Raw genomic sequence first — 12,905 nt, 5'->3', positions numbered from 1 at the left:
ACGTTAAGTCGTCGCCCGCAGTCACGCAAACAAATCGAAAGCTAGACTAAAATAACCTCAATTGAAAAGAATGTAGTGGCAAATAGGTATTTTGTGAAAACGTCAAGAATTCGTCTTAATTTGCGAAAAGAAAATTCCCTCACTCGTTTTCTATAGAACGTATAAATACCAGGTTCAAAAGACTGAGGAAAATATTTAGAAAATCTCATTTTATTAACAGAAACAATAAAACCTTTTCATGTCGGATATAATCTCGCTAAACTAGAAATTCCAGTGGACATCTGTCTAGACTAATGCACAGACGCGCACGTGGGTCTAATTAACCCACTTGTCCAAGGACAAACGAGGGTTTTGCGTGATTCGCCCCATTGGACCCCATCCATCTGTCCTGCATATCGTGATGGAGATCTTGTTTATATATTTTGATTTGTTAAAAGACTTAATGTATTCTGTTTAGCATGTGTGTAATGTGGTTCCCGGAACTTTGGAATAGGACCACTCATCCTATTTTTCTCTACCATAAATGAAAAGGCGACACTGCTGGCGTGGTAGCGAAAAGTTTTATGTCGCAGCTGCTTTTATTCCCATTTAGATTCTAAAAGTCATTCAAGGAATAGACCAATATAGTTAGACGAGGAGCTATAGCAACCTGTCACTGTCTAAATCTCAATTCCTTCATTAAACCATCCAGCTGAATACGGTTTTACAGTCTTTTTGATACCTCTGACTAGATCTGCTCTTTACATGATAAAAGCGGAATATACATATGTATATATTGGATTCTTCGTTAATATTCCAATGGCTGTTTATAAAAGACTGGTCTATTGTGCTCAGAGGTAAAGACTTTGTAAAGTGCCTCATGAGGGACCAAGCATCTGACAATCGCTCTGTGTGAATTAAAAGACCAAATTTATGCGACTAAATCTTGAAGAATTTTTCGTAAGAACTGTAGTCGTCCATCAGTCACAATATATTATGAAAGACGCTTATCGCTTTACGAACTACATTAAAAGTCATACAAAACAAAATAAATCTATTTAGATACTCAACAAACATCACTTCTAATAATACACACATTACTGTTAAGATATACACAGGGTATCTCTTGACAACTTATCATAACATTACTCTACATAGAAGGGTCTCCATCGACTACTGTTCTTACTAAATTATTCATCCTCCGTCAAGGATAACTTTAATGGATCCATCAGATTATCCACTTTAAGTCGACTCTGCTTCTTTCCGATTTTTCTTTTAGAAACTCTTTGTTTTAAACACTTTCACACGACAGTTTGTAAATCTTTTAGGAATTCAAAATGTACCATTATTAAAGTTTTGATTTGGCACTCACATTTTTGTTAAACGATAATTTACAGGATTTTTTTATTCGGGTAAAGCTGCAGGCGACCACCTATTACAGATTAAATGTGCGCTTTCGTTTTTCTAACACATATTTTTCAAACTAGTCCTTTCATGAAGATGTTTTGCAAGTCAACAACTTGTTTTCAAGCGCCCACTCACCTTTTGCTTCTTGTTCCGTAAACTAACTTCTTCTTGCTTCCATGCTTATCCATTACAATAAAGCTTATCTCAACCGCTTCTGTCCGCACAGAAATTATAAAATTCAATCCAGTACATATATTTACAATCTGTAAGTATAAAAACGGGATGTGTATGTGTGTGGCTGTACAAAATCTTCTCGAACAAGTAAAAAACTTTCACATTACGAAATTACTTCAGTAACTGTAAACATAGGTTTGAACAAGCAACGTGGCGATGGTAATTCAAAATTGTTCCAAAATTATTTCCCAACAAAAACTTTGATAACATGTGCGTGACTTCACTTTTACTTTGACTCACATAACTCGTCTACTCAAAGTGTAAAGTGTAAACTCGAAAAAACATGGCACGTCATCATTCCTTTTGGGGTAGACAGAATGATTTTTAGCTGGTTAATGACAGAGTATATAAGATTCAAAAATATTGATATTAGCAAGTTACGTAAAACATAAATCCCAAAATAATTAAACTTTTCTTTGAATGACATTTTCAATTATATATGTACAGTCGCCTAAAAAAACTAGTTCCGGATTTAATCTTCTTTTTATAAAATTCTCGTGTCACAATGTTCGTTCCCGTACTCCTTTGTAACGGCTTGACGAATCCTAGTGAAATTTTGTGAGCATATTGCGTAGGTCTGAGAATCGACCGACATCCATTTTTCATATCCCTTAGTGATAAGGGTAGTCCACCCTTAACATTTTTTTTTCAACTAGAAATTATGTACTTAAAAATTATTTATATGGCAAAAAAACGTTTATCGGGACAACTAGTATATTATAGAATGAGAGTCGTTTAGATCCATATTCTATTTTTTTACGCGAAGTCCTCAACCAAGCACAATGATTTTAGTATTCAACTTTGAAAATTTTTCACATTTATGTTTCTGGTGGGATAAGAACTTTTAAATATGACTATTGTTTCATTTGTAAGAAAGATGATGTTGTAAATGAAATAAATAGGTTTATTTCAATATGTAGTTATTTTACATTAGTATTCAAAGTCAACCCTGTATTAATAAAATTGCACTCGCTCTTTTATCTTTTAAAATATAACTTTACAGATATAATGTTTCGTCAATTTTTTTTTCATTTCAATTCAAACATTTCATTCATCTTCTTTCGAAAACAAGATTAAATTACAACCCTTTGATAAAGGTGCAAAATTATGCCTTTAAAGCTCTTATTTATGATCTCATTGAAAAAGGTTTATAGATAATGAAAAAAGATGTAAAAAAATTTAGACATATCCCCATGCTATATCTGTCTGTCTTTCTGTTACGCTTTCAGGGCTTAAACGCTGGACCGACTTTGATGAAACATTGATCATAAAAAGTCGTTCCGGTAGTTTGAATGTTTGTTCTGTACAAAGGAAAATATCTTTTTTCTTCACAATACTGGAATGGTATTAAAGGAAATACAAGATATATTATAATTTTTATCAGCTTCATCGCCTCTACGGTAGTGTGTGAACCTGTTATACAAATGGTCAACTGTTTCTGATTGGCCTGGGTCTTAGATGTTTATATTTAGTATTAAATTTCATTTATATATGTCGTTTACAAATTTATATTTTCACAGGAGTAAACTGAGTCAAGAGTCTTGAAAAGATTATAAGGCTTTGTTCAGCTGTATGCCTTAGTGATGGAATTGTAATTCAAATAGTGACAGGGTTACTAGCCAATCGCCTAAAAGGAGATTCTCAAGTTTAGTAGCTCTACTCTTGATTGACTTTTAAGATCTGGAAGAAGAAGAGGAGAAGCAGCTGGCACATTATGTTTTTTCTTTACCCAGACCAGACCATGAAAGCTTTTTAAGAATTTTATATTTACTAAGAAATCCAAAAAAGTTTTGCCGTGTGGTTCCCGGCACCAATACAAAAAAGAATAGGACCACTCCATCTCTTTCCCATAGATGTCGTAAAAGGCGACTAAGGGAGAGGCTTACAAATTTGGAATTCTGGGGATGGGCTAACTGGGCAACCTGTTATTTGAATCTCAATTCTATCATTAAGCCAAATAGCTGAGCGTGGCCTATCAGTCTTTTCAAGACTGTTGGTTCTGTCTACCCCACAAGGGATATAGACGTGACCATATTTATGTATGTATGTACTAAGAAATATGTAGGTGTTTTGGCAAATTCGACATGTTTATGGATTAGATATTATATTAGTCTTTCACGCACAAACTTCTGGAGTTGAAATATTTATTATGTTACTCACGAAACGTACTCACCCTCGTCAGTAATTTGTCAGTTCATTCGATCGAAGTGCTTTTTGTCACGTCTGTCTGTCCTTTTATGAACTTAGATAAATCTACTTACTAACTAAAACCAGTAAGTACTACCTTTGAGCTAAATTTCCACTAATTCTTAAGTTCGATGTAATATTCTAGTTAAAATGATTAAATAAATTGTGTTACGGCAAATTATAAAAAAATCTTCAAAATATTCCTTTATAAATATTATCAACTCTTATTGTTATATTCTTAATAATAACAGAATCATATCAGAACATCAATCACATCCAGGTGAGGGAACAATGCATTTTAAAAAACGAAATTCTTTGTAGCTGTATAGATAATAAAATTATACTTATTGGCCGTTAATTTGCATTTATTTGTCAAATGTTATCTCTATTTTAATTTGACCATGAAATAAGTTTAGGTATTAATAGGTACATCATAACTCTAACAAATAGTACAAATCTTGAACGTACTTTCTAAAGATCAGCGATAGATACTTTTTGAAGAGAAATCTGAACGTAACCTAACAAACAAAAAACGCTCACAACAATATATTTTCGTAACAATTTGGACCTTACCGCATCGTTATTAAGATATAATCAAAATTGTGTGTGTATTTTTATTGATTGACGGTATTAAAAAGTGAAAGGTGCCTGGGGCTCGTAAGACAAGTTCCGTTTTAGGTGCCACGGAACCGCTTTATTGTGAGTGGTCACCATCTCTGCGAGAAGATTTTTACTTTACGATCTTCAAAAAGTAACCATTCAAGCAATTAGGGTCAAAATTCGCTAAGTACCTTGTTACGTATTGTGAGATTTTAAAACTTTGCTTTTTCAAATCATATTGTCAGTATTAATGTAGAAATAAGGATTTTTTTTTTTGGACGGAAATGTAAGTATTTGTTTTTTTGGTTTTTCCTGAAAATAAATAAAAACTACTCCAAATAGCATATGCTCGCAGTAATGCTACGTCAAAGCTCTTTTATAATAGCAATGCCGGAGGTCTGCTGAAACCAGCTTGTATTCTATACAAGCTGGTTTGTGTTTAGTACTTCTGTAAAGCGATAAGGTTAAAGGTTTATTTTTATAGAAGGTGCGGCATAGTCGGTAGAAGATATAGAGGGAAGATATTGACAGCGACGGAAGATGGTAGAAATAAAATGAACAAAATAAAAAATCAAGGCATCGAGGAACAATCGGACATGTAAGCTGTGATTTTATTAACTTTTGAGATGTCACTACAAAAGTATTTTACAAAAATTTTCCGTGTATCTTACTAGTCCTACTGAGTTGTCCCATCATGGGACAAGTGACACGATTTTGTCTCAGAAGTCCCATGACACAAGTGACACTAACGAAATCGTCTCAGAAGTTTTCACCGTCGACAGAGACTGTCGGCCTGTCACTTACTTGCCTTCAAACAACTAATGTTATAAAAAATACCCAATTGTTTCATACCGTTCTGCTTTACTGAGAACTATTCTTTAAGTTAATAATTGTTTTAAATCGCTTGTTTAAATTAGTTCGTTTATTTAACTACGCATCGTAGTCAGCCATGGCAAACAATCAATCTATCTATGTTGCATAACGTCAACTGTCTGCCTGACATTTAAACAATAAAATGTTGAATCTAAAATACCCTAGCTAACCTATAGCTAATTGTTTAATCTCATCCTGCTGTAGTGACTGCCGTGAGCGTCTTTATTTTTTTTAATAAAGTTATTATACTTATAAATCGCTAGTTAAATTCAGTTATTGTTTGGTTAACAACGCATCGCCGTCACGCAAACACGGCAACCAAATCAATCTATGTTGCATAAATTGCATCTGGATTTGGTATGGCTCAACGCGAGATCCAATCAACGCTGCATAATTAAAACAACGTTAATTACTAATAACATTTCCCTGCGAATATTAATAAAGCCTCGCGTTTAGTTCATTAATCAGATACTCGGAAATTCGGATGAATTCAGTTAACCGTGTTTATTCCTGTAATTTTATATTGTAATTTTGTGTGTCTTGTTTGCTTATTTATACATATAATAACGTCTATATCCCTCACGAGGTGTGGCGTAATAAAAGAATTGAGATTCAAATAGAAAAAAAATGTTTTATCTACCTATATTCGTCAATCGCGTATGAATAGTAAAGTGCAGATAGCGATAAATATCATTGTCTTTATATGTTTATAATTCATAGCATGTAGGATCAATAGTCTCCACCTTCCTTTGACATGATGATATACATATATATATCTTGTACTAATATTATAAGTTAATTTGTAAATACGAAAGTTTGTAACAATGTGTTTGTAACTATTTCACGCAAAAACAATTTAACGGATTTTCATGAAACTTTGCAGTTATATAGCTTAGACATTGAAAATAAACACAGTGAAACAAGAGGCGAACAAAGTCACGAGCAACTGGTAGTTAATGCGTTATAATACGATTTTATTATAAGAAAGCAATGATTTGCAAAAACCGCAAATGTTTATACTGCTCAATATTATGGGACCATTATGGCGGTGACATATAAAATTTTACGGTTCATAAAATTGTACAATGGCATAGTTTTATAACGGCTCACTGCTGGTCGCACATTCAAGTAGTGGCGGACCAATTTTAAACGCTTTCACGATTTGGCCACTCACCGAAATTGTCTTTTTATGTTCCATTTCACTTGGGTGTAATCAAATAATTTTACTGGAACTTCTTATGTGCCGTGTGGTTAGTGCTTTCAAATTCTAAGTGAATAAAGGCATTGTCACAAGAGGTTTAATGTTTACTTTGCTTACTGTTTAATTAGAGACATGGAATCTGGAGTCTAACTCTCCAAGAAAGAGGAACTCAGGACAAGTGCTAGGAGGATATTGACTTGTGGTGAGTGAGTGTATATATTTATAATACATGTATGTAACATTATATATTTATAATACGTATTTCAACCTGAAAGACCCACCATGTGAAATTAAGGAAAATCAATAAAAGTTGGTAATACTAACTTAGACTTTTTATTTACAATTAACTAATTTCTTACTAGTCAAAAATGTATAACAGTTCAATTCATTATTTTACTAAACATGTGGGGGTATAACTAAAATATAATCGTGACAACATAAAATTCTTAGCGTCCAATATCAAGACTAGCCGATCCAAATAAGAATGAAATGAATAAAAGAAACTACTACTTGTCTTGACTGAGAGCCGCTGCCAAAACTTATAAAAAACCCCCTTATTACGAGTACAATTAGTAGGTAACACATAAATACAACGCGTCATAGAAACACGTTCATTAATAAGTATAATAACACAACAACAATATTTACCTATACAATGAAAACCAATTCTAACTATTCATATCACCTGTTTCGCTTTCTTGACAAGGTATTTAATGACTACCTAAATTAAATACTTAAAATAAAAATAAATAGGTTTGCCTGTAAAATTTTCAAGCCACTGGTAACATTTATAACACAAATATAACATTCTATTTTCCGAAATCAGTCGTTCTCATAGTTTATGCTGTTTTTTGGAAAACCTTTTTAGGAATCTTTTGATGCATTCATAAAATGAGCCAACATAAATGGTTATTTAGGTATTAAGAAGAAACAAAACGAATAAGTAATTTTCCCTCCCATGCAGGTGGTCCAGACATTAAGTTCTAAAAAAGCTCTTAATTTGGTCATGTGACATTGATTTACCCTACCTGTGTTTATATTCAGTATTATTTAAAACTCTCTCATTAATGCGAAGCATCTACGAGTACATTGGACCGAATATGGTTAAAACATCTTAGAACTTCAACTAAATTAAGAAGTACTCTGGACCTACATATGATCCACATTTCGGAAAGTCGGACGGAGCCTGTACAAAGTCACCTTCATCACCTACTTTCAAAATGAAGTCCAGTCCTCTTGTCCAATGAGTGGACCTTTCATCCCTCATCATCCAATACCCTGGATTATCGGCTTTGAACCTCAAAGCCACCACACCATACTTCGGTATCACTATAGTATCTTTTACTACTGGATTGGCTAAATTCTTTTTAGTGAACAATACGCCTTCACTGTTCATTTTTGTCACTTCTTCCACTGTCAAGCTTCTGTTGAACTCCTGGATGCCAACCACGAAGAAACTGTATCCATGTAAGTGGAAGATGTGGTCAGACTCGCCGCCTGAAACAAACCGAAGAATAATAATTATACCACTATCATCTTCCAGCTTCTATACTGATCTGATAGCGAAAAAGATAGAGGAAAAAGATAATGTGTGCCAACCGAGTCCCATCACGGAAAGGCTCATAAACTTGGAATTCTTCTTTTAAGCGATGGGCTCAAAAGAAGAATTCCAAGAAACATTAGGTCCTCCTTTTGTACATTTTTTTTTGTGGAATTGAGTTTTAAATAAATAAATACAGGTGAGCGTAACCTCACTTTTCAAGACTTTTAGCTCTGTCTAACCCGTAATGTAAATATCAGTTACATCAGGGAAAGACGTGATTGTACGTATATATATCTTCCAGGCATATGAACTGATAACGTCCTCCATGTTATGACCCCGTCAGGTCCGTCTTTACAGGTACACGAAACGACACCTGTACACTTTATGAACTTTTAACACGAATCTACAGGTCGATTCATGGGGTAAGAACTAGATTATGAATAAAAATAATGCCACGTTTATTGGCAGCGTGGCCGAATAGGTCTAGGTCAGATAGTCTATAAATGTGAGAGACTTCGAGCCGACAGAACGATACGAGTTCTTCTCAGTTTATATTTTTAAACTAGCTTTTACCTGAGGCTTCATTTTTGGATTCGCTTTTAGATTTATTTATTTTAGATGAAGCAGAAAATTACATCTTAAAGTCTATTCATTATCATTATCCATCAGTTTGTTAATTTTCATCTTTTTCTTATTTTGGTTGACATAATAGAAATGAGACATTATTTTACGCTCTGTGTTTCTGAAAAAATGTAATATTACGTTAATTTTTAACACCTGTCATCTCTCCTCGCTTTATATAATGCTATTTTATTAAGAAAACTCTTTAATAGTTTATCGTGGCCTTTCAGTTTTCAAGACTGTTGGCTCTGTCTACCCTACAATAGACGTGATTATATATATGTAGCTCTTGAATGAATAATGCGATACTTGATATTTGTATTTATAAATGAGAAGATTGATGAATGCATGAAGCAACATTAAGTGCAGTCGATTGGCAAGTGGAAAGGTGTCGTAGTTAAAGAGGCGTGACTACATGTTTTTATTTATTGTCCCATTTTATTTTAAGAATTTTAATAGATCTACATACAAAAAAATATTTTCTTTAAATTAATAATTTGCCGTGTGGTTCCCGGCACCAATAGAAAAAAGAATAGGACCACTCCATCTCTTTCCCATGGATGTCGTAAAAGGCGACTAAGGGATAGGCTTGTATACTTGGGATTAACTTTTAGGCCATATATGCCAATCTAAGGTCTGCCGCGCCGATGGATGCATGGCTAGGGGCGAGCCTAGTCTCGAGCGTGCCACTTCCGCCATGGGGTTGGGCGACCCCCAGGTAATGGCTAGCCTTACCCTGGCATGCGGGGCTCTGCTGGGGCGGACAAAATTGTTCCCTTGCGTCTCGTGGGAATCGCATGGATGCAAATTTTTTTTTTTTGAAAGAGCACCTAAATGGCGGCGATGGTGTCCGCATCCCATCACGTCTCGTTCCCGGCGGGAGCGGTATGCGGTCTGCTGAAAGCCGCTTTGCGACGATGAATGTAAGAGGAGGAATGAAGGATAAAATTGAGGAAGTATGTCAGATGATGGGTGAAAGACGGTTGGATGTGTTGTGCGTGAATGAAACGAAGCGGAAAGGATGCGACGTGACGCAGCACGGCCCTTACACGGCGTATTGGTCTGGAATTTCCAGTACCAGCCGAGGCTGTCAAGGGGTCGGTCTAATCCTTTCTGCACGAATGGCTGAGTGTGTGAATGAGTATGAGTGTGTCAGCCCTCGTCTTCTATGGATTAGGCTGAAAGTTGGAATCACTCGGATCTTCGTTTTAGGTGTTTATGCACCGTGGGATGTGGGTTCGAGGGGTACAACATCAGCAAAAAGCGAAAACGAGGAGTTCTGGAATAGTGTAAGAGAAGTATTGAAAGTTACCAAGCCAAATGAGAAGATTATTATGTTAGGTGATTTTAATGGATGGGTGGGTGTAAAGCGTGATGGATATGAAAAGGTGCTTGGTGCGTTTGGTGACGAAAAGGTGAATGATAATGGAAGAAGTGTATTAGAAATTTGTCTAGAGTGGGATCTTTTTGTGTCGAACTCAATGTTTCAACATAAAGAGATCCACACCTATACAAGAGTGGAAGGTATTTTAAAAAGTATGATAGACTTTGTGATTGTAGATGAAAGATTGAAGAACAAAGTGCTGGATACCCGTGCATATCGCGGTGCTGGCATTGACTCGGACCATTTACTGGTGATATCCCGGATAAGGGGTGGGGTATCTTCAATCGCTGGCGGCACAGGGTAAGGGAGCAAACCAGCGCTTTGGAAAGAGTGAAAGTAGAAAATTTGCAAGATATGGATATAGGTTAGAAGTATATTAATAGACTGAAGGATGAAATTGAAGATTTAGATGAGAGGAGCAATATTGAAGATGGATGGAAGGAATTTAAAGAAAGAATTGTGAAAGTAGCTGTTGAAGTGTGTGGTGTAAGTAGAAGAAGGAAAGGGAAAAATCACAAAAATGCGTGGATGAGTAAAGATGTGCAAGAACTTGTGCGATTAAAGAAGAAAGCATGGCTGGATTTGTTAGCAGCAAAAGCTAACTTAAGAATGCAAGAGGTTATAGATGAGGATGTGAATGAAGCACGTAAGGAATATAAAAAAATGAAAGATTTGGTTAAGAAAGCTGTGATTAGAAAGAAAGAAGAGTATAAAGAGGATTTTGATAAAAGGCTATCAGAAGACTTTCAGTCAAATCTGAAAGTATTCTGGAAATCCGTAAGGTCAGCCCGAGGAAAAACTATAACCAGAGAGCTGACTAGGATCAGATGCCAGGATGGTAGCGTTGTGAAAGGAGAAGAATGTGTGCTAAAGATATGGAAGGACTATTTTGAGAGTTTATTTGAAAAAAAGGAAGAAAATAAGAAAGAGTTCTGCTATAGCGAAGAAAAAGAGAATGAGATGGAAGGCGAAATTGAAATGTTTGAAATTGTGGAAGCACTTAAGAGTATGAAAGCGGGTAAGGCTGCCGGGTATGATAGAGTGTCGGTCGAGATGCTTAAAGCAGGAAAAGGCGTCGTAGCTAGACAGTTGTACTGCCTTTTCAATTTGTGTTGGAGAAGCGGCCGAGTACCAAAAGATTGGTGTAAGGCTGTTATTGTGCCACTTTACAAAGGAAAAGGGTCACAACTGGACTGCAAAAATTATCGTGGTATAAGCCTGCTTAGCGTCGTCGGCAAATTGTATGCTAAGGTATTGATTAATAGAGTCAGGAATGAAACTGATGACAAAATATGGGATGCTCAAGCGGGATTTCGAAAGGGAATGGGATGTACTGATCAGGTCTTTTCTTTGCGGTGCATAGCCGAAAAGTTTTTGGCCAAGAGTCAAAAAGTCTATTGCACTTTCGTGGATTTGGAAAAGGCCTATGACAGAGTTGAGAGGAATGAATTGTGGTCAGCACTTTCTATGCATGGGGTGAGCAGTCTCTTGATACGAGCACTGAAATCCTTATATGAGGATTCGAGTGCTTGTGTCAGGATAAACGGAGCGCACACTGAGTGGTTTAAGATTGAGAAAGGTGTTAGGCAGGGATGTGTTGCGTCACCGTGGCTGTTCAACCTATTTATGGATAGTTGTTTGACAGATTTGAAAGAGTCTGAAAGTGGATTAAGGATGAATGAATTACTCGTCAAATGTCTGCTCTATGCCGACGATCAGGTTATACTGGCGTCATCAGCGGAGGAGTTACAGGAGATGGTAAACTGTATGCATGAAGCTTTAAAAGAGAAAGGAATGAAAGTTAACGTAAGTAAAACTAAAACACTGGTTTTTGAAATGGAGAAAGAAATGACAGCATGTAATATTTTGATTGGAGGAGAAAAAGTTGAGCAAGTGAAAGAGTTTGTATATCTAGGATCAAAGTTTACATCAGATGGCAAGTGTGATAGTGATATTGAAAGGAGAGTGAACGCGGGGAACATGGTGAATGGAGCTTTGCATGCCTTTATGAGCAGTCAGAAACTATCCAAAAAGGCTCGACTGGCTGTGCACAGGGGCGTGTTGGTCCCGACATTAATGTATGGGAGTGAAAGTTGGGTATGGCAAAAGAAGCACGAAAGCAGAATAAATGCGGTGGAAATGAGAGCGTTAAGGAGTATGTTGGGTGTGAAATTGAGTGACCGGATAAGGAACAGCGTGATAAGGGAATGTTGTGATGTGAAAGAAGATGTACTTACAGGAATAGAAAAGGGTATGTTGAGATGGTTCGGTCATGTGGAGAGGATGAATGAAAACAGGTTGACTAAGCAGATATACAAGGAGAGTGTGGAGGGAAAGGTCGGGGTGGGAAGACCTAGACGAACATATCTTGATCAAATTAAGGACGTCCTGGTGAAGGGTCAGGTCAAAAGTGCCCGAAACCGCCGAGCTTGCATGAAGAGAGTTATGAATGTGGATGAAGCAAAGGAAATATGCAGGGATCGTGGCAAGTGGAAAGAGGTAGTCTCTGCCTACCCCTCCGGGAAAGAGGCGTGAGTTTATGTATGTATGTATGTTAAATTAATAATCCCTAAATCAGTGATATTACCGCTTCGTTGACTCCCGAAATTCCTTTGCAGAAGCCATTAAAATATATCGCGCTCATAATAATACAGAGTGCCACTATTTTATGGTAGCAATATGTGGATATCCTAAAGCCTCAGAGGAAACACAACAATAGAGCGCACATTACACTTATTTTCCATGTAGTGAAAGTGTAAAGTTTTAATTGAAATTCCAATAAATGACAGTATTTGAATATTTATATTATAAATTTAGTAAATAAAAGCATTAAATTACATTGTTTTTATTTTATACGAATAAACATGAATCTAAAC

The 12,905-nt window shown here is 36.0% G+C and overlaps 1 protein-coding gene across 1 annotated transcript in view; it reads right to left on the bottom strand.

The window, feature by feature from the left end:
• Positions 1 to 6,848: 6,848 nt before the first annotated feature.
• The window catches only part of LOC106138305 (uncharacterized), a 28,647-nt gene continuing 22,590 nt past the window's right edge, over positions 6,849 to 12,905 (bottom strand). The window contains exon 5 of the mRNA XM_013339429.2: positions 6,849 to 7,978. Within this exon, the coding sequence (XP_013194883.2) occupies positions 7,608 to 7,978 (371 nt within the window). The 3' untranslated portion in view covers positions 6,849 to 7,607. The remainder of the gene's footprint in view (positions 7,979 to 12,905) is intronic.

This window comes from Amyelois transitella, chromosome 5, assembly GCF_032362555.1.
Source record: "Amyelois transitella isolate CPQ chromosome 5, ilAmyTran1.1, whole genome shotgun sequence".
NCBI classification, from domain to species: domain Eukaryota; kingdom Metazoa; phylum Arthropoda; class Insecta; order Lepidoptera; family Pyralidae; genus Amyelois; species Amyelois transitella.
The sequence above is the reverse complement of the archived record's forward strand: the minus strand, read 5'-3'. Positions and strand labels throughout refer to the sequence as shown.